This window comes from Protopterus annectens, chromosome 14.part0 (assembly GCF_019279795.1).
Source record: "Protopterus annectens isolate FY-2018-M chromosome 14.part0, PAN1.0, whole genome shotgun sequence".
NCBI lineage: Eukaryota > Metazoa > Chordata > Ceratodontiformes > Protopteridae > Protopterus > Protopterus annectens.
In genome coordinates this window covers 475,069,365-475,093,377 of record NC_056748.1, presented here as the reverse complement: position 1 = coordinate 475,093,377, position 24,013 = coordinate 475,069,365, and the positions used below count along the sequence as shown (strand labels likewise).

The window sequence follows — 24,013 nt, the reverse complement described above, 5'->3', positions numbered from 1 at the left end:
AGGGAGATACAGTGAAATCGATAAGATCGACCTTTTAGCTCAAGAAATGTGGATTAAGCCTGAAATAAAGGGGAATAAAGGCTCCAAAATAGGAACAGATTTTAAATGTTATACTTAAAAAAATTAAGAATGAAGTTAAATAACAGGATTTGTGTTAATATGAAAGTCTGAAAGTGAAATGTATGTCATTATTTAGTGACTTCAATACCCAATGATTGGCAAGAAACCATTTTGGCAGTAAGGGACCAAACATAAAGCAAATATCTAGATGTTTTTGAAAAATGATATATTTTGGATGTAAAATGTTTCTTCTAACACCATTTGCACATGGTACAGCAACTCTGAAACATTAGGTGGAGGAACTATTTTACATCCAAAATATATAAAAATATATATAGTAATAAAAAATATAAATAAGTAAGTAAAGCACAATCATTTTACAGAGACCCCATTCTCTAAGCACAATAATGACCTCCAGGGTGTGTGTTAATGTGTAATTAATGGCCTTCCAGGGGGTGTAGAGCTGGGCAGGCATTAACTACACATTAATACACACCTTGTCAGGCATTATTGCTTGCTTGAGACATGTATTCCTTCAAAGATGGAGAGACATGCACAAAAAGAAAAGTGATCTGACTAGTATTAGCCCAAACATAACCACTGGCAGTAAGCCTGTAGTCATTGTTAGCTAGCAACAAAGAAAATGTGTTTTTCCAATTCCTAAAAATAGTGCTGAAAAATGTCAAGTTATCAGCTACTAGAATTTATCTCCCAGCTAAATTCTTACCAACCTGAACCTGTTCTCTGAGCTCAGATCACTAACCTGGGTGAAGGTCTGACTCCATCAGCCCACTGTATAACAAGACCAACAGTGCTCAGGTTTGGCAATTGAATGCTGTGCAGTATTTATTTTAAAGAAAATGTATAAATCTGAAAATTTATTTTATTTCTCCATTTTTTTTACTAATCTATCACTGTTTGTATTTTAAAGAAAAACTTTTTTCGTACCAGGAAGATAGGAATGGTTAAGATGGATATATCAGAACTTAAAGAAGAAAAATACAATGAACCAACACAGCGTGAGATTGCTGCCAAGAAGGTAGGACATCTGTTGTCTGCATCTTGTACTTTAATAGTTTTCTATTATGTAATTATCTATGACATAGTCTGCATTGCAATGATTAATAAAATAGAAACTTTATATTGATTTTATTGGTTGAAAGATGCCACAGGGATGTCTGTTTTATATATAATTTTATTTATTTTATTTTTATTTTACATTTGTTAACCGGGCTAGTCTAGCTGGATATATTTCCATTTTCAGTAGAGGCCCGGGGAGAAAAGCTCCACATATAGAGATAAGAGATATATATGCTTATTCAGATTTTCTGTCAATTCTCCAAAATATTCTGAGGAAACCATGGTGTCTGTTAAAGGATTTTAACTTGCTTGCTTTAGTATAAGAAAATTCAGGCATTAGTCACATGTCTCATCATAGCCAGCTCCTGAATTAGGATTTTATGGTTCATTTCTTACTTAAAACACGTTCCTGGAGTGCATTAGGCATGAAGAAAGTGGCAAAATGCCTACATCCTTGTGAAGTAAATTAAAATTATGTAGAACATTCTGTGAAGAAGACTGTTGCAGTTATAAACTGGATCTAAGTAATGGGAGAGAAGAATGAAACATAAACTCTTAATATATTTGTTTACATTTTATGCTTGGTTGTTTGCCATATCTTAATTAACTCCATTTATAGATCAGATCCTGAAATATATATATATATAAAAATCTTGAAAAATGATAAAAGGGTTCAAAGCATTTTATGAAGATTAGTGTAGCAGCATTAAATGGAATTATCTAGGAAATTTTCCGTAAAAATTAACATTATAAAGGAGATGGCAGAATTATTAAAAGCAAGTTTAAGGAAGCTATACTGTCATGACTCATACGAGGGAATACTGAGCTAGAAAGTGGATGGTGTGAAACAGAGAAGAAATGTTGCTATTTTAGAAGCAGCTTCCTGTATTTTACACTGAATCTAGTATAATTATCAACAATGAGCATTTCATATACTATATGCATGAAGTATAAGGTGCGTTGCACGAAGGTCTGTGTTTGGACTTTGTTTCCCTTTTTTCTGAGACCCTTATTAATGCCTATGCCACTATTTATGCAGACTATATTGTACTACTACAAAGTATTCAGATATGACTATTATTGTACAAATTAATGCCAGTTGTTTTTTTTTTTTTGTATTTCTTAAGCAGAAAAAGCTAATGCTTAAATGTGATACTAGTGATATGATGAGGAAACTGGTCCAGCCAGCGCATATGTAAAATAAATAAAACAATGACTCGGTTTCCATTTTGTGGCACAGCAGTATATTACAATGGGTAATTCTACTATTGTTCAAATCCTGTAATTCCAACATATGGACTTCCAATAATAAATCTGCAAAATTAAGGATTCATTATTCTTTTATCTGTGTTGTAGTGACTCGGGGGGGGGGCACTTAGTCAGGAGGTATAGGGGCAAAGTCCCAATGAGAATAGACATAAAACTGTATTTTTTTAAATATTATTAGAGTTCCAGTGTCATATTCTATGTTTCTGAATTTTGGTTTCAAAACATAGTCCTGTGGTATACTCACTGCTGTTAAAAGTATTAGATCCATTTTGGCTTGTCAGATACAGTAAATGTATAGGTCTGTCTCTGGCCTCCAATTTGACTTTGAGATCCACTCGTGCCCAAATTGTAAATGTCATGCTTGGTCTGATTTCGAATAAGGCAATGCACCATTTTAACCCTGCAGTTGTAGTAGAATTGAAATGGTGGTGAGGAGCATGACATTTCTTCCATAATCACTCAGCCAGCTGTTGGGTTTAGTACCAAGTCAGGACTAGCAAATCTGGGCTCTGTATACATACTGCAACTGGGTGACATCTATTCTAAACAGCCAAGATGCTGGCATAAGTGTAACACTGTTTATGGTATTCCATATAACACCTAAGACAGAATTGTCCTATTTAAGGAAAGATGACTAAAAGGCACAGATGGAAAATGGTTATCCAACCAAAGTGAAATAAAAACTGGAGACAGACACAGTGCTTGATATTCATGGGGCCAAGTATCTAAAGTTATATGTTGTAAACATTTTCTTCACCATTTGTTTTTGGTGCACCCCACCAGCCCAAGACATGCCCCAACACCACTCTCCAAGCCACATAGCCATGATGGAGATTAGGCTGGAGTATCCTGGTATGGTACCATTTCGAGAAGAGACTCCCTTTTCTCCCATGTTCTAACCTTTGCTCTCATCCCTGTGCCAACATACAGTGATGTCATGTACTTCATGAGTGCACTTATATGGATGCTCCACATATGCTCCCCCATCACTTGCCTATCTGGGGTAGACCCCCATGTTCAGTGGAGGCTATTAGCCAGGCATAAAGAAACCTGTGCCCTGCCCCTGTTTCAAAAGGACAACTGGCAATAGCTTATCAGTTCTCTACTCCACTGGCTGTCTCAGACCTGACTCACTAATTAAATTTGGATTGCTAATATAGAAGGTGGGAAGTTCCCATTGTTCCAGAGGACTAGGTAAAATAGGCCTACAGGTCTGAAATTAAAACAGAAGAGCCAACATTTTCAGAATAAGTCAAACTCAACGTTTAGTAAATATGAAACAGTCTTAGAAATAAATCAAAGAAACATCAGAAAAACATCCTTAAAGAAATGTCTCTAAATAGTACGCCTGAATTGTATACTGGTATGACAGAAATATTTTCAGGACGTTTTACAATTTGAAAATACCAAACTAATAATACAGTATAACATAATAAGTTATCCATAGACCAACTGCATAAGTTCCTCCTAACCCCAACAACCTTTCTTCTTCATTAAAAATCCGAAGTGTAGACCTTACCTTCAAAACTTCAAATGTTTGCTCACCAGGCATGGCTGGATTTCACCAAAAGATTACTAACCTATTACCTTACTCTCTCTTAGTAAAATTTCTAAAAAATATCATGGACAAGTATTTCAGTGTCAAATACAATACAGTACCATAACCAATCAGTAATGCGGCTTCAGACCAGGACACAGTACTGGTACTGTTTTTGGGACTGTTACCAATCACAAACACTGATGATGACAATCTATCAAGTTCTTTCATTCATTTTGTTATACTTAAGTATTAAGTGCATACAGATGAAAATAAAAAAAAAAACACTGGTTCACTATACTTGGAGCATTAAACATTTCTGTATAACCTCCTTCCTAACTTTAATACCTTTCATAATGACAAGGGATGTAGTTAGTGTGCAATGGAACAGACAGTAAATTAAATCAAGTGGGAAGAAATATTAAATCATTTGAATATGTTGGAATTAACAGGGTTTATTTACAGCTATAATGTCTTTGATAAACCTGCATATTCCACTGAGCAGAAAGAATGCTAAGGGAAGGTTTAGCAGGAACCACCTTTGTGGAGTATATATAAACATTTGCATCAGCTAACACTGAATACACAAAATACTGAATGACAAAACAACAAACACAATTGGCTGAACACATTTACCCGACTTCACAGATGATTGACACACAAAATACTGACAATAACATACATGCTTCAGTATTACTCAAACTTATAACTAAAATAAATATAAATGCTTTTTGCAAGGGTGCAAGCCCCCCACAGACCCCAGAATTACAGTTACCAACTCCATGATAAAGAACCATGAAGAAGGGAGTAATTTCTCAAAAGAATCACTGATGGTGCACACTATCAAAAGCAGCCACTTCTTATGCAAAGCCGTTACTAGAATTTTTATTGTTCCTCAACTTAGTCTCCTTTCCCACATGATGCTTCTACTTATTACGCAAACTAAAAGTATAAATATAATCTGTCTGTGCATACCAAATCCATGTAATCACAACCTCTTCTCCCCAAATATGTACATAAACACAGTAGCACCCACAACATGATTCGACTTTCTATTTTGTACATTCAATAAACACAGAGAACCAAATGAGTATACAGTACTCCACAGTAAACACCTGTAGACAGAAATGGCCTTAGAACAGAAAAAACACATCACTGTAGAACTTACAAGCAATTTAAAACTGAATTCAATCAACACAAAATTATAAAGGTACACAGACAGCTAAATAAAATAATTAAGATCACAGCAAGTTATTTTGAAATTACTTTGGCATACAGATTATTGACAATAATAATTTTTTTAATTGTGTTACCAGAATTAGGCATGGAAGACCAAGCTGCACTGTATTTTCAGGCAAATGTACTTTGGTAAGTGAAAATACCAAAGTTGCCAGGCTTTTTCCATGCTGCATTTTAAAAATAACACTACAGAAGGCAATAATTCACTGTTTTTCAGTCCTGTGAAGACTGTCTTGCCAAAGACTTATAATTTACCCTTGAAGTTTGGAAATCTTAAAAGTAATTATATTAGTTAGGGAGGTACAGGTAGTTTGCATGGGAAAACAGCTTTGGTCCACTTTTGAAAATTCATCTGATGGCTCCCTCTTCAATCTATTAGTCACTATAGATAGACAAAATCCAGAATAATGCTAACAACTTTATCCAGGGATTAAAAAACAAGGAGTATCTCTGGGATTAGATAACTTGCCTAGGATTGCAACAGTGAACCTTACTAACTTTTTAGTAGACCAATTAAGCAGTTACCTTTCTAAATCAATAATTGAAGGCGTAGTTCTGGAAGTATTGTAAACTCCATCAGTTGCTTTAATTTTTTCAGCAGAGTTCCAGTAATGGGGGAATTATAATCTATTAGCTTGACCCATGCTTTAGGCAAAGCTAAGGAGAGGGTATTAGTTCCAGTAATTAAAAGACAGATTGGCTGTTTGACATTTTTAGGCACCAACCCATTCAGTTTTGTTGAGACCCATACTTAAATATAATGGTGTCTTTTGTTCATATATGTTGAAAATATTAAACGGCTTGAGAGATTTATGGTATCTTTTTTTCATTAAGCCTTTCCCCTTTGACCTGCCATTGTCCTTCCAGCTATGATACCACACATCCCTTCTGCTCCCCTAGCTATCACCGTAGTTCCTTTCTGGATACTCCTGAACATGTCTATTCATTGGCAGACCTTCTCACTTCTCAGGGTGTTGGCCTTGTAGCAAAATTCCTAGAGACAGCATGTGAGGGCCCTAAGGGAAGTTGTGGACCAATAAATAAGAGCCATCATTCTGTAGTAAGAGTTTGGTCACATTCTGTACCCTGGCAAATACATGCAATGATGCAAGCATATCTGTTACTACCCCCACCTTCCCAAACTGCTAAACTGAAAGGATTTTTGTTTCCATCAGAGATTACATAGGCAGCAATTGTCTTTATGCTATCCTACCAGGATAGAAGAGGAGACCTGTCAAGTAGCTGCTTCAGTCCCCTCAAGCCAGACTAGCAGTGTCTTGACCCTGTTCCCAGCTTTGATTCACTAGTGTTACAGACAGATGTCCTGTCTCTGTGTCATCAAGCCGGCAAAGCCGGCAGATGTACAATATAGTTTATATGAGGCTAAGATGAAATATTTAGGTTTATATTTTATCTCTTACAGATTAAGAACTGATGATCTGGCCAGCACCATGGCATAGAGGGATAAAGGTCTAACTATGCCCCAGATGACCTATGTTTGATTAATGGCTCAGGCTCAGCATCTGAGGTGCTGGCAGGTAGAGAGATTTGTGTATGCATCTGGTGGGAGGGCATTCATCTAGGCATTCCCTAAGGGGCGATGTGGTCCATAGAGGGGAGTAGCTCTTGTGGGTGACAGGCAAATCAGTTGAAGGAAGGGAATCAAGGGATAGGTCATAAATTAAAAATATCCACCAGTAGAAGCAGTCAGTTTCATGACCCCCCTCAGGGAACTGACCCTGACCTTAGAATGGAAATAGTCTGAGCCTTCTGATAGACAGGGAGCACTGAGGTAAAGTGTATTTAGTATTTAAAATTTACAGTGTTCCCTAAAAGTGCAAGTCTTTATCTCTGTCACATTTATGAGTCTATTAAACTAGAGATATTTGGCCTAGGTATTAAAAGGGAAAATAATAAAACAGTTAGGAAGGACACTTCTTTTAGAGTTGTCCTGCATTTCCTTGAGGATCAGTTGATCAAAATGCAATTTCTCAATCATGGCAAATTTCCTTTTCACACAACACCAATGTATACTGTCACCTCTGTGGCATAGAGGGATAAAGCCCTGGCCATGTTCCAGGGATCCAGTTCTGAATAACTGTTTAGGCACCTGTAGAAACTTGCAAGTGAGGATAAGGGTGAGCAGCCATTGTTAGATCATTGATGGGGGGAGAGAGGCGGCTCTCGCTCTTCACATGTGTGACAATGGTGGGAGCACTAACTGACCACCTTGTGGAGCTCAAGCTTAGTCAGCCTGTACTGCCATATGCAAATTACACAGTAAGTCAAGGAATATCAGCATGTGGTGGCATGCTTCCCCTCAGAGGGCAGCCTATAGTGGAGCTGGGAAGAGCCACTACAGGAGAGATGGTTGTGTCACCAAAGGTGAAGGTAGGCCACCTGCAGAACAAACAAACTAGTGCACTCCCTACCACATGATTCTACAGTGAAGAGGGTGAGCTAACTGGGGATTTCCATGCAGGAATGATGGGGCTGTAGCACTCTCACCTTGACCAAAGATTCACAGGTCCCATTACTTTGGGGCAAATGGGCCGATTGGGTGCAGGTGGAGAAGACATTGGGCTCAGTCACCTTGTGGATGGAGATTAAAAAAGACTGTGTACTGTTTTGGGGAGTTTCTCCCTTCCACTCAAGTGGGTGACCATAGAGTTGGTATATATAAATGTATGGAACTTGATCCTTGCAAAATTTTTTTTTCAGTGTGTGTGCTATTAATGCACATGCTATTTTATGTGCTTCAGGTAGTTCTGGTTGCCAAAGTTGCTTTGCAGTGGTCATGTCTTAGTCTTATATAATGGAACATTGTTTTCTGGAGGATTCCAAGGTTGCTGAATACACTAGCAGCCAATAATCATAAGTCTCTTACAATATTATCATCAAAAGTTCGTTAGATGCCAACAAAGGAGACAACAAATTCTTATGGTCTTAAAGGATGCAAACTTATGCCCACTTTCTGAACCTATTAATGTAGCAGCAGATAAATTAGAAACAGCTACAAAAATTGTAAGCATGCTTAGTATTCAAGATGTTCCAGGTGAGACTTAAACACGGTATGAATGATGACAACTACTTGTGATAAGGCTAATTATTTTCACTTTATACCATTGAGTCTAGGCTTGCACAGAGGAACTTCAGTATGTACTAGAGACCAGGCCAGTCAAATAGTGATAGAAGAAGAAAAATGAGAAATGGCCTGGGGGAAAAGAACAGCCAAGTGTGAGGGGAAGTCGCCAAATGGAAATAAATAATTTCACATTGGAAGCAGTGGGGCTGGAAGGGTGGGACAAAAAATAACCGTCTAAGTAGCCTGTAAAAAACTGTAATGCTAAACATGTGTCAAAATCCTAAGATGGGCTCACTTCTGAATCATTCATTCCCTACAGCCATTGTAGGCTACAGTGCCAATTTCCACAATCACTTCATTTCACTTTTCCTGCCGAATCCTAACCAATACTTGTACCAGGTTTCCTAGCTTAATCCCAGATGCAGCAGAACAATTTACACCTTTAAGCAATAATAAGATCAGTCTAAAAAAGACTAATTTGACTTGTGGCCAGTACTACTGACCTGACTGACATAGTGATAAGCTATTTCAAACTGAAACACCATACAGCAATAGTCGCTAATGTGTAAGTGTATAACTACTTAAGCACATCATCATTAATTAATAAAGTTGTTATTGCTTTAGACAAGGACTTTGCTTGATAAATCAAAAGCAAAAATAGTAGAGAAGTGATGAAATAACAACTGATTATTATGTCAAATTATTATGGTATCAGGCAATAAATAATCCACAGATTACAATGTTTTGGCACATTCTTAGATGACACTCTGTCATTTGAAGACCAGATCTACACAACTATAAAAAATAATGTATTACATCTCTTACAGCATATATACACAAGGCACTACCCAATTCCTACGGCCAATGGAAATGTATTATCTCGTCAAGCACAGTCCAAACTATTTTACAGCTACATAACTTGCACAGGCTGATCAAAAGCATTCTGCCCCCCCCCCCCAAACAAAACACAACTCAATCATTGTTTGCATGCAGGTATATGAGTTCTACCACTTTGTCCACAAGACAATTATTACTGTCACACTACTATATCCAGACTTAAAATAAAACATAGCTATAGTCTCACAACCCCATGCTGGGCTAAATGTCACTTAAAGGTCCATGTCCCTATCCAGGTCAATACAACTTTTTCTAATGATTAATATGCTTCATGTTATAAGCATTTCCTACCCATGTTACCTCAGTTGTGTAATCCTTCTCCTTGTTCACCACCACTACCTCAATACAAAACATAAACCTGAAAAATAAATTCCTTCCTCATATGTAACCTTGTTTTGAAACCTCTTTCTGTTTATCAATACTCTCAGTACCACCCTTTACTATTGTTTACTGTGTTTCCCCCTTCATATTTAATCTCATTATGGAACTGTCTTATATGTTATGATTTAGTCATTAATAGCTGCAAGTTCTCTTCTATTATCTTTGGAGCACCTAAGAAGCTTACCTTTATCCAGACACTTAAAATATTTGACCGCCCTGCATTGTATTACCCCTCTCAGTATCACAGCAAAAGAACTCTGGTATTAATGTTGGCCAGCAGGTCTAATTCAATTTCCATACTGACCATGTAGTGGATTAAATACTTAGCCAACTTAAATAAACATATGAATTCCCACTTCTTTTGACATATAAGGCTAGCAAAGTTATAGGTATTAATATGCTATTTCCTAAACTGGAACACTGCCTGCCAGTTGCTACTCTTAACTCTTCATATAACACTTCTGTTTTATAAACTGCACTAACAAACTATGTCAATTTATATCACATTAACAAAAGTCACTTTGTTGCTAATAACTTCAAGGGCAACTCTCCAAATTATTTTATTCACTTTCAAGCTGTACTTTAACACATATTGTCTTCCTCTTGCCTCCAAACTGCATGTCAGGGTTGTAGTCCATTCGATCCACAGCTGAGAGCACCCACTTACGAGGATGACTACCTTTTAAAAAAGCAGTAGAAGAAGATTCATTCTCTAAGGTCAGATGCACAGCACAGAATTCCGTGCCTGCAGTTTAAGAGCTCAAACTATCTATGCAACATTAAGGAAAGAATATTGCCATCTTAACAATGAATGAAAGTGTACCTGTTTCCAGGACCTAGGTTAGCATCCCCCACTTTATCAGCTATCACTTCTTCCATTCCTAATCCATCTATAATGATTTATTCCATTCCGTCTCTTATATGTGTGTGTGTGTGTGTGTGTGTGTGTGTGTGTGTGTGTGTGTGTGTGTGTGTGTCTGTGTATGTGTATATATATATATATATATATATATATATATATATATATATATATATATAGAGAGAGAGAGAGAGAGAGATGTACACACACACACACACACACACACACACACATACACAGTGGCTATAAAAAGTGTACACACCCCTGTTAAACACCTGCCATCAATGAAAGAGACTCTGATTAACTCCAAATAACGTTTAACTGGCCTAGTAGGATTTTCCTGATATTTACTCAGTTGCCTGCTACAACAAAAGCCATGGTTCGCAGAGGGCTTACAAAGCATCAAAGGGCTCATTGTTGAAAGGTATCAGTCAGGAGAAGGGTACAAAAACATGTCCACATCATTGGATATACCAAGGAACACAATGAAGGCAGTCATCAAAAAGTGGAGAAAATATGGGACAACAGTGACGTTGCAAAGAACTGCACGTCCCTCCAAAATTGATGAAAAGACAAGACAAAAACTGGTCAGGGAGGCTGCCAGGAGACCTACAGCAACACTGAAGGAGTTTCAAGAATGTCTGGCAAGTACTGGTTGTGTACTACATGTGACAACAATCTTCTCTATTCTCCATATGTCTCGGCTATGGGGTAAGGTTGGAAGATGGAAGCCTTTTTTCACATAGATAAACATCCAGGCCTGGCTGAAATCTGTAAAACAGTACATCAAGCCTCTCAAAAGCATGTGGTAAAATGTGTTATGGTCTAATGAGACCAAGATTGAACTTTTTGGCCACAATTCCAAAAGGTACATTTGGCGCAAAAACAACACTTTGCATCACCAAAAGAACACCATCCCCACAGTGAAACATGGTATTGGCAGTATCATGCTTTGTGGTTGCTTTTCATAAGCTGGAACTGGGGCTTTAGTCAAGGTAGAGGGAATTATGAACAGTCCCAAATAACAGTCACTTCTGGTTCAAGACCTTTAGGCATCTACTAGAAAGCTGAAGTTGAAGAGGATTTCACCTTTCAACATGACAATGAGCCACAGCATTCATCCAAATCAACAAAAGGATGGCTTCACCAGAAGACAAAGTTTTGGAATGGCCCAGCCAGACCCCAGACCTACATCCAATAAAAAATCTGTTGGGCGACCTAAAGAGGGCTGTGCACAAGAGATGCCCTCACAATCTGACAGATTTGGAGGGCTTTTGCCAGGAAGAGTGGGCAAATATTGCCAAGTCAAGATGTGCCATGCTGATAGACTCCTTCCCAAGAAGACTGAATGCTGTAATTAAATCAGAAGGTGCTTCAACAAAAAAATAGTGTAAGGGTGTGCACACTTATACAACCAGCTTATTGTATGTATTTTATTTGTTATATTTTACCCCTAACAGATTTGTTTGTTTTTCATTTGAATTGTACAGGATAAAGGTCACATTAAAGGTGGGGAAAGTTTTGAAATGATTTGTTGTGGTCTCATTTTATATATCACAAAATCCTAGCATTTTAACAGGGGTTTGTAAACTTTTTATATCCACTCTGTCTCTCTCTCTCTCTATATATATATATCTATCTATCTATCTATATATATATATATATATATATATATATATATGTATATATGTATATGTATATATATATATATATATATATATATATATATATATATATATATATATATATATACACAAATATAGACGTATGTACATGTATTTATTTATACATATATATATATATATATATATATATATATATGGGTCTACTGCTTAACATCGAAAATACACTTCTTCGAAATTAAGCAGTAGACCCTACACTTCAGCGAAAGTCCACTTAAATGAAAGTGCACTTTCACTGAAGTCTACTACCCAAAAAAACCCGACTAAAACATGTTTTTGCAGGGTGGCAAGCCCCCCTGCACCCCCCACACCCCCCCTACTTAAATATACCAACTCCTAGATTGCACTACAGCAGGGAAAAGGGAATATTACCATTCCGTGCTATAGTGTGCCTGCCAAAGTCAATGTTCGAAGTTTCACTACTTCGAACAAGTGGACTCTGTGAAGTGGAGTCCGAAATAGTGAAACTTCGAACAAAGTGGCGGAACCCATATATATATATATATATATATATATATATATATATATATATATATATATGGGTTATCTGCGTTTTACCTAACATATGTTTGTTCGACAAAGGCAGGGATGTGATTTAATGCAGACAGCATGGATGGCCAAACTGTGGATATGTCAATGGTATGGAATGTCTGAGGTTGGGGGAGATGGGATTATGTTTGTGTGTGTGTGTGTGTGTGTGTGTGTGTGTGTGTGTGTGGGTGTGTGTGTGTGTCTGTGTGTATGTATGTGTGTGAGTTAGGGCTAGGGTAGGGGATGACTGAAGGATGGGTGTTGTGTGTTTGTGTGTGAGTGTGTGTATTTTAGGTAAGGGTTAAGTTAGGGGATAGGTTTAGTGTTGTTTGTGTGTGTTTGTGAATGTTTGTATGTCTGAGTCTTTGTCTTGTAGTGGCAGTGTTATGGGAAGGTTTTAATGATATTAAGGTGTAGGGTTAGGGTTGGGGAAAGAGGCAGCCTTAGGGTTAGGGTTAGCACCCATTACTAAGGTGGTGCAGCCCTCTTTAGTAATAGGTGCTGATCCTAACCCTAATGTTGTTCCTTCCTAACCCTAACCCTACATATTAACATCATTAAAACCTTCCATAACACTGCCACTATTCAGACAAATTTGAGGCTAGTGTTACGGGAGTTTTAGTTTTAATATCAGGACAGGAAATAGTTTTCCGCTCTTGATAGTATGGCTTTTGGTTTGTTTTTTGTTCAGCATTGCTTATGATCGAAATTATTTTGTCAATGTTTTGCATATATATGTGGGTCTATTTATAATAATCGAAAGACCACTTACCCAAAACTGAATTTACCAAGACGACAAAACCAAACTTTTAGTTTACTGAACGATCACACTATTGACTTTTGTAACAAGGAAAGTATGCACTTGCCCAATACTGAATGAAGAAGCACACAGCAGCATATCAAACCCACCCAGGTGGGGGGATACGCCCCCCACACCTTCAGTGTGTGTGAGGGGGCTGCACCTCCTACTCCCAACTAACTATACCAAAATCGCACTACAGTGGGGAAAAGGGCAAATTTCCCCATGTTGGCCAAGTGCATACTTTCCCTGTTAAAAAAAAATCTGTAGTGTGAATGTTTGTTAAATTAACAGTTCGGCATTGTTGTCTCAGTAAATTCAGTTTCGGGTAAGTGGTTTATCAGTTATTAGAAGTAGACCCATGTATATATATATATATATATATATATATATATATATATATATATATATATATATATGCAATACTCTATGGAAATGAACAATGATGTAATGTGCCTTTAAAACTGTAATGAAGACTAAATGCATATAAACACCTGTAAATATATGTGCCTATTACTAGTCTGCTTTTCACTGATTTGTATTGTCAGTGCCTTGTTTGTCTGTCATCACTTTGTAAATATGAAGCAATTATAAGCTTATTTAGGTCTTTTAGCCTGGCTCATGATGAAAAGGGTCCTTGGACTAGTTCATTCATCCAGTTAAGTTCAAATGTGAACCTATGAACCTATGAACTATGAAATAAATGCATAAATGAAAGAATAGAATCTCAAAATTAGAACAAACCAATCACAAAACTGCTAACTTTAGCTTTGGTTATCAAATTAAAACTCACCGATAAACCTTCTTCATAAACTTATCCAGACCATTCTTCATAAACACACTAGATCTCAGTCTCGTAACTTATACACATAAATTTCTTCTTCAGAGTTCCGGATGCCCTAACATTATGCCGCTTGAACCTACTATTCTGCATGAATATTGCACTCAACTAAAAAGTACTAATAAAACTTACAAATCCAGCAATTTGTACAGACATGCACTTTTCAAAAATTTTGTGAGCAACATTTGAAAACTGATTAACAAATCATATCACCTTTAAATGAGGTCAAATTGTAATTTAAAAGCCAAACTTTATGTAACTGTTTAACTCTAAATAAAATACATAACAGTAATATGTGGCATTCATCCAGTATATCTCAAGATTAACTGTTCTCTAGAGAAACATAGTTTTAAACTGTGTAGTTCAGTCCTGGCCTCTGTATGGTGCCTGTGTGATATTTGCATTTTCTCTCTGTGGGGCACCCTCCTACCACCTCCAAAAAACATGCTGGGTTTTCCAACCTGAAAAACTTACCCCCCCCAAAAAAAAAAAAAAAAAAAAAAACTAAATGCAGTTGGGGGCAGCAGCACAGACTCTGGGCAGTGCCTATCAGGGAAAGAGTTTTGTAGACCAACCACTTTAAGCATCAACTGTGGTGCACAATATGCTCTAGAAAGAACACAGATCACAGACTGCATGCCTTTTCAGGGCTACCCACTTGACAGTGTAAAAATTGGTTCTAGGCAATTTGGTCACATTGACTAATGTTGCCAAAAATGGGCATTGGTATTTGCCAGTGTTAAGTGGATTAATGACCCTTTATACCCTGACCTATGCCAGGAACCACATCAGGGACCCATGCTGATGTTGGGAAGTGTCTGTGTGTCTCTGTTTGCCATTGTGTGCCTATCATCCCTAGGTCAATAAGCTAATAGCTGGCTGGTGTCCTGTCACCCAGCCTAAGTTATCTCAGATAGCTCTGTTTAGTGAAAACTGGACATAAAGCCAATGAACCTGGCAAACATGAACAAAGAATTCCTACACTAAATACAGGTTCACTGACAGGATGCAACTTGGAAGTGGATGGCATTATGATAAAGAACAGATTATACATCCAGCAAAGTGTTTTTGCTTTTTCTTGGCCACCAGCTGCTAGTGTGCTTTGAAATCACCGTAAAGTGTGTGTGTTCCACATTGCTGGCTTATCTGCCTTAGAATCACCTTGTAATTAATTGTTGTAGCAAGCTGTTTGATTTCTTTCCGATACCTTTTCATGTTTGGCTAATTAAAGTGAGTTTTTACATTAGGAAGATAGACTAGCAGTGCAATTTTTGTGGCAGGGGAAAAGTAGCCTGGTCTGTCCAACCTGGGAAATACACAGGGATGCTTAAAGTGAGATAATTACATTGGTCAGGGGGCTTTTTAGTTGGTTTAGTCACTTTTTTTGAGTGTATAAATTCCACTGTAAATTACACAGTGGGATTTAGCAGTGCATTGTGTAGATGCAGGAACTTAGAAACTAGATTTTCCCTATAATACTTCCGCTATAACTTTAACTAGCATTGTGTGAAGAGCAACTTGTTTGCATGCTGAGGAGTATTGCCGCATGATTTCAGTCATACATAACCTAGTTGTAGTTTCTATCCTCACAGCTCCCAAGTTAGTCTGCTGTACCAATCCTTTGTAGTTCATCTTAAAAAGACCTAAAATAATGGATGAACACTTTCCTAATTTCTCAGCTGGCACCTTGGTAATATGGGCATCTTGAAACCATGTAGGAATTGTGTCATGCTCACTGACAACTAACTAATCCTTAGAGAAATGGATACAATATGTGAGAGATAAAATTACACAATGTCCCTTGAGGCAAGACTCTCACACAAAAACACTCAAAATATTTATTTTGTCAGTAATGTAAGCATTACACCCAGCACAGATGGTACTGCCCCAACACATAGACTGACATGCTGAGGCTTTTAAAAGCAACATTCCTAATCCCCAAAGACCCTCTAGACATTTCTCCTACAGAAAGAATCCTCAGCATTTCCAAAAACACTCCACCAAAACAACAACCAGCACAACCACAGAGCCACACCCTTTGTAACCTCAATGACAAAACCTAAAAGGCAAGCCAACACATTAAGTAATATTTTAATCACAGGAGACTGCATTGTGAGATATACAAATGTCCTGCTCACCAGGCTGAATAAGGAGAAAATCATGGTTAATTGTTTGTCAGGGACCAGGATCCAACAAATCACCCACTCCACTGCACCACAGACTCAGTCATAATCCATGTGGGTGTAAATGACATGAGATGTATGTTCCTGGACTAAATGAAGAGACATTATGGAACACTCAGACTATGTGTCCCAGGCTGGTATGAGTCTAGCATTGAGCAGCATTTTGTCTTCACCAAGGATGAAGCTACAATATGAATAAAAGATGATTGACTTCAATAATTGGCTTAGCTTCTGGTATCATTCCAAAGGGGTTCAATATTTGTCATCATGGGAGGATATGGTCAACAGACGATGTTGCTTTGCCAAGGATGGTCTGCACCTGTCCCCTCTAGGCTTTGGAATATTGGCTAAAACATTGTCCTACCCCACATATTAAATCCGCATTATCATAATATAAATGCAGTGCTCCAAAACATTATTCTGCAAGTATTTTCCCACAATTTCTATTTTTTTCTATGCAATTTACTCTTATCCTTTTCTAAAGATTCTAATTTCTGTTCTTTTATCTCTGCTACAATATAAATTACTTCAGGTATTGTTGATTTAGACTTTGATTTCCATTTCTAGTAATTGCTTTCTTGGCAGCCACCAGAATTAAACTTAACAAGGCCTTACTATGTCTAGGCAATTCAGATCCTGTATCCCAACACAAAAAAAAAAAAATAATTTCCTTAGTTGCATTCATTTGCTCATCCAGTATTCCTGTCAGGGTACTTTCTAGGGAATTTTTAAAGTCTGCCAACTAATTATACTCCCAAAACATATGTTACCAGTTACCTCTCTCTTCTCCATTATACCTCCATTTGCCATCTACCCAAGGAAAAATTCTTTGGTGTCTTCCCGGGTTATAAAAGTACATATGCAAACATTTTTTCTAAACTTTGTTGCATATATGGGAGCCATACATATGTCCTCCCATTGTTTTTTTGTGAATTGATTATGTAGTCCTCTTCCTTATGTTTTTCTGACCACCTCTAATTGATTCCTATAGTCATTGTTGTAATATTTTGTATACCTTACTAATTATCCCTTTTTTTAACAGCAGCTTCTGTTCTAGATTCAACTAAAACCTCAACCAGTATAGGTCTTTCATTTCAGATTATCCTATCCCTTTATCTTTGCCTGTGTTCGGATATCCCTGATAGGGAAGGCAACCTCTAGCCTACAGTCCAAATGTCTTTTTTGGCATCATCCCATTCTATTACCTTTCCTTCTTTAATTATTTGTTCCCAATATCTTGATTCCTTTTCCAGCTTCTTCCAGTAAATTCCAGCCCCATCTTGCCCATTCTGTGTACCTCTAATTGCAATCATCTCTATTGACAAAATCTCCTTTCTCCATTCCCATGTTGGCTTAGTTCTTAGTATACTTTCTGCTACTTTATGAATAAGATATTCTGTAAGACTGTTGTTATTCTCCTTAAGGCTCTGCATCCAAAATCTCACTCTTTCCTTATTTCTTGATCCCCCAGCTTCATCATTATCCCATTCCACTTTGAATTCTAGCTTTCTGCTAGTGTTATGCATAACAACCTTAACTGTGTAGCTTTAAAATGTCCCATCAAATCAGATAATCCTAAGCCTTCTTGTTCTGTTATATGAAGGGTCAACTTATTCATGTATATTTATTGACATGTGTTTACTGGGGAAGTCCAGCTTGGTAATAAATGCTCATTTTAAGTGGAGGCCCTGGGAGAAAAGCTCCAGAGAGTTAAATAATATCAAATAAAACAGTAGCATAGATGTAATTAAAAAGCATATTTACATACAATTTGACAGTGGAATACATAGGATACAATAAACCATGATGAGACACCAGTGATTATAATAATAAATCCCACTGGACTCCTGACTCCCACTTGACTCTTGTCCTCTTCCCCCCAGATAAAATCCTTCAAGTCTTTATTAAATGCTATTCACAACTTCTCCTCTGGTTGATAAAAATATGCCTGACCTGTGTATAAAACCAAAGGGACTAAAAACATTTTTACTGTCTATGTCTTACTATCCATATCTATAGGTAAGAGCTTCCAGTTTCTCAGTTTTTGTATTATCTTTTGTTTAACCTCTTTCCACATATCCTTAGCTGCCATAACAGTGTCCTTTTTAACCCATAATCCTAAATACTTCATTTTATCATCTCCCCATAAATATGGGTATTGCTACACCAATTCATGTGTGGGTACATAGTTTCCAGCTATAGTTTTTGTTTTATCTTCATTAATGTTATATCCTGAAAAAATACGGAACTGTCTCAGAATATTCAAAAATACTAAGATGACGTTTTCTGGTTTTATCAGATCAAAATAATATCATCCACAAATAAAGTCAACTTTTCTTGAATACCATATCTATTATATTCTTGAATTTCTGAATCCCTTATTTTATTTGACAGTGGTTCTAAATATAGCTCAAATAGCAAAGGGGAAAGAGGATACCCCACCTAGTTCCTCTGTTTAGACTAAACTTATCAGAGGGGAACCCCTCACTATGATTTTTGCCTCTGATCTCGCATATATCCTCCTAATTGACTTCATTATTGTATCAGGAAATGCAAATGCTTCCATTGTTCTTCTCATAAAATCCCAGCTTACTCTATCAAATGCTTTCTCTGCATCAAGACCCACCAGCAATAGCAGTGTTTTCCTACATTCCACTTCTCTCTGAATGATTATTATTCTATTAATGTTGTCAAATGTTTGCTTCCTTTCCACAAAAACAATTGATTCATATCTATCAATTTTGGCAACACTTTTTCATTTTTTTAGCCATTTAAAGATATAAACACTTTGTAATCATGGTTTAAAATTGAAATTAGCCTCTGTGAAGCTGGATCTGATGGGTCTTTACAGTCTTTATGTATTACAGTCACCACAGCTTTTTTCCAGGATGTTAGTGCTTCCCCCCTTTTAACATACTGTTAAACAAAACCTTCTGGATATATAACAATTTCTTCCCTCCTAGCTTACAAACTTCTGCTAAGATGCCATCTATTCCTTGAGACTTTCCTGCAGATTGGTTATACATCACCATTTATATCTCATCTTCTCCTGTTTTAACTGTTAATTGTTGAACCTCATCTACCTCTAGCCTTAACATATTTACATATTCCATAAATATTTCCACTAGTGCTTTTTCTTGATTTCCCCACTTCACTGTTTTACACAAATTTTTATAAAATTTCTAAACTATCTCTAGTACTTCTACAGGATCTTATTGTTATTATTATTATTATTATTATTATTATTATTATTATTATTATTGTTGTTGTTGTTATAGGCTCACTAAGTTTGGCAACAACCCTTTCTACTGTCTGTTGCCTAAATTGTACAAAAAGATTTTGTGCTCTGGAGTTATTATCAAAAAACAATAGCTTAACAGCAATCTTTTTAAACTCATGCATACTATCCAGGTACTCTCTTATTTTATCTTTAGCACTCTGCAGTTGTGCCTCTTCTTGTTCTCTAAAATGCCCCTTATTCTATAATACTTTATCCTTTGTCAGCCCCTCTCAATAATTCTTCTTACTTCTTAACTATATCTCTTTTTCTTTCATTTCTTCCCTATTTTTAAACTCAACTTTTATTTTTATCACAATCACTAGCTATAACTTCTAGAGTACTTTCTATCATCCTTAATAACTCCCAGATAATTTCCATTACCCATTCCTTCAATTCTGTCTTTTTAACTAGGTGGGAGAAGTATCAGTGTCTCATCTTCACTTCATTACCCTGCATTTTTACCTTAGTAATTATTGGCACGTGATCTGAAATAGTTATTGGATGTGCATCAGACTTTTCAATTAAATGCACATGTTCCTGTGAAATGTATTTTTTGTCTAGTCTAACCCAGTTATTGTACCTTGCATAATAATATATACATTTTCTCAAAAATTCAACTGCTGAATTCGTGTCTTCCATACCAAATATTTTCATAAATTCCTTAAGAAATATTTCTCTTTTGACTCCCCAAATACATCCTCATTGCTACAAATCAAATTCTAATCAGAGCCTATAAGTAATCTTTCCTGCTAAAAGCTGATTATATGTCCTCCAAAATTTTTAAGCTCCATAATAGCAGTTTCAGGTGGAATACAAATACATGCTAGCTTAATCCTCATCCCTTGCCAGGAGCCTCTTACTACCACAAATCTGCCATTATTATAATTTTTCCCTCTTCTATCATTACTGGAGCTCCTCTAGCAATTAATATAAGTACCTCTTTTCCTTTTTCCCTGATATTCAGATGAATAGCCATTCTGAAATTCTTTCTTTATCAAATTCATATGCTCACTTATTTCCAATTGTATTTCCTATAGCATTACTTTTTGTACTCTGCATTTCTTAATATAATTAAGTATTCTTTACTTTTTGTCTATACCTGTGAGGCTACTCACATTACAAGACAATATGGAAAGTGTTGCCATTATGATTAAGAAGTAATTATTCCCACCTTTTATATATGAAAGCTTTTTAAAATGTCTATTTCCAGCTTTTGTGATTGATCCTTTATGCAGTTTTATTTCATCATCAACACTGGAACCTATGTCACATTTTACAAGTCTTTTTTTTTGTTTTAATGAAAACTCTCAAATAAAAAGAAAACAAACTCATCACAGAAAACCCACATAACCTTAATACAAACACACAAAACTATGTATGTCTTCAAATAATGAAGTTTAACCCACCTAATAGGAACAATTGTCCCAAACAGGCAACTACAAATACAGGCCCTAACTAACCTAAATTTGAGGTTATCCATGCAAAGACACATTATTGCCATGCTTCTACTTACACTAATTGGGGCCTGTTCTTTTTTATCATTACTCCTTCCCAGATGTGAAAAAAAAACAACTTGCATGCTTTTAGAAAACATTGACTTTTATCCTAGAAGAAACAGTGGTTTGGCTTTTTATATTGCCCTATCAACAATTTGTTTCCATGGAAACATAAGAGAAAAAATGTAGTCCCCAGTTGCAAGCTTCTAAATAAAACATTTATCGCTAAAGGAAAACTTTCCATTATATTCAGTGTTCTCTTATTTACTTGATTCCACTTAAAACTTATTAGATTTAGCCAAGGGTCTTAAGCCAGGCTTCACCTATGCAAATGTAAGAGAAAATACATCAGCTCAACATATTTAGTGATCTGTGCACTTTTACACCCACCCCCCACCTTAACAACCCAAGATTACAACCTATTAACGTAAATATTCTTTTAGTATTCTTTTAGCTAGCCTTTACATTTTGTAATGCTAAAACAGAAGAAAGAAAGAAAGGCAGCTGTTTACTTTAGTATCTTTATCACATACAAGGACAGACAAAAATGCTTTACTATAAAACATGCAATTTATATAATGAAAAGTTTCATAGAGATATGTTTTCCTACCTCTTCCTCTCCCCTTAGTATCCTTCCAAACATTAATGACATGAAGTGAGGCAAATACCTTTCAGTTTGCCACAAGTTTAATAAAGTCAACAAAAGTCCACTCTTTCCACCTTTACTTATACAGCTATGTTTCACAAATGTGATTGATGCTTTGCAGTCTCACATTTATTCACTAATTTCCATGTTGCTGGTCTTCTATCTGCTCATTTCACTCTCCCAAATCCAGATTCTGCTTCAATTCCAAGATACTCACGATTCTTCAAATCAACTCTTGTGCTTTTCTCTGTCAAGCATTTTCCTTTGGAACAATGGAAAAAGTTTTACTGGTGCTGGCAAAGTCTGTCTGTGTGCTTTATTATCAAAAGAATGAGAAGCAGAGTGCCCTTCTGCTTGATGGCTCACTTTTTGTTGGACAAACTTTTGTATTTCCTCCTTAGCCTGTTCTGCATCAAAAATGACTTTGATCCTCCAGGAAAAAAATATTCTAAAGACAGTTGGATACAGCAGCTTAAATCTCACACCTGCCTCTGAATATTCCCTGATTACTGGAATTAATGTGTTTCTCTTCTGCCTGGTGTACAGTGAATAATGATTTTCCACAAACACTGTACTGTCTTCAACTTTTATACTTTGTCATTTTGTCACACTTTTGTCAGGATCAACTCTTTTTCTGATAGGTTTACATCTTTGCCAGGGCAGTTCTTGACTGCTTTCTCACTGCCAGTCTTGGAGCACACATATGGTGTGCCTTTTCAATTAACAGTTCCTGGTGTGGAATACCATTCCAGTTGCTTATTTGTACCTTCATAAAATTAATACAATGTGTTACTTCTAGTTTTTCTGTTGCAACCGAAAATCTCAGATTTTCCTTATGTGCTCTGTCCTCTAATTCTACCATTTTTGAAACATCTCTTTCCTTCATTTCAACCTCTAATTTTTGCAGTTTTATCAGCTCATCTGAATATCTATTTAAAGCTTCTTTCATTTTTTTCCAGCATTTTCTTATTTTAGTTGCTATATTTCTTAAGTGTTTTGTCTATTTTAATCATCTCTGAGCACATTTGACTTATTTTTCCTCTAGATTAATGGACATCATGTTTTGCATCAAAGGTGGAGCTTGAACTGCTTTTTGCTGAACAGCTGCATGATTCTTCCTGGTCAGTGTGTTTTCTCTTCACCTTTTTTAGTTGATTTTCTTTCAGGCTGTATTAGTTTCTTCTTCTTTTCTGGCATCCAGACTGTGTATTTATAAACCAATACATGAATTTACTAAAAACAGCAGAGTTCCTGGCCTTTGTCTTTCACTTTCTTTTTTTCACAATGGGAAATAAGTTAAGATGCTGATCAGTGTGCAGCCATCTTGGATAGTCCATATGCATTTTTTTCTTGATACTAAAGAAGGTGAAATAGAGAGAGAGAGAAAGACAGCTGCAAATAATGTGAAAAATGTTATATGCAAAGTATGAAGAAGTATGGGAAGGGTCTATATTATTTTCTCGAAGACTGACAATATCGAAGCTGATATTGTCGGCACGGGAATAGTGAAAGTGCAGAACATTGAATGGTTAAATGGAAATCTCCGTAAGGGGAGATTTCCATTTACTTCAATGTAGTGCGGACTTGGAGTTGGTATATGTAAGTTGCGGGTATGTGGGGGTGCAGGGGAGCTTGACCCCCTGCCTACACCCTTTAGTTTTTCTTTTTTTGTTTTGAATATATTTTTTATAAACATTTGAAGTTTTAATAGTTCGATCACTAAAGGTCGATCTTTAGTGTTTCGAACTATTAAACTTTTGATGATCTAATATAGACCCATATGGGAATATGAAGGAAGCAAAAGAAGTGATAAACAAGAAAAGATAGAAGGAATAGAATATGAAAATAAAATCATATTATGGAAAGGGAAAATCAATGAGAGCAATGAAAACAGAAAATTACAACATTACAATATTATGGAGAATACTGTCTTGTATATCCTTGAAAGCAATTAAAAGAAGATGCAAAAGTTGCTGTAATGAATAGAAGGAAAAAATTGAGCATTTTAAGAAGTAGGGAATTTCTTGTAGATAATTTTATTCAATAAGTTACCAGTTAAAAGTAATATAAAATATAAGGTGTTGGAAGAAATAAAATGTGATGAGTGAAATGAGAAAGGAGCAACAATACTTTGTTTTTTTTTTTTTT

General features: G+C 36.3%; 1 protein-coding gene across 1 annotated transcript in view; it reads left to right on the top strand.

Annotated features, from left to right (window-relative positions):
• Positions 1–1,030: 1,030 nt before the first annotated feature.
• ANKRD2 (ankyrin repeat domain 2) overlaps positions 1,031–24,013 on the top strand; it is a 184,996-nt gene continuing 162,013 nt past the window's right edge. The window contains exon 1 of the mRNA XM_044055579.1: positions 1,031–1,099. Coding sequence (XP_043911514.1) covers positions 1,031–1,099 — 69 coding nt within the window. The remainder of the gene's footprint in view (positions 1,100–24,013) is intronic.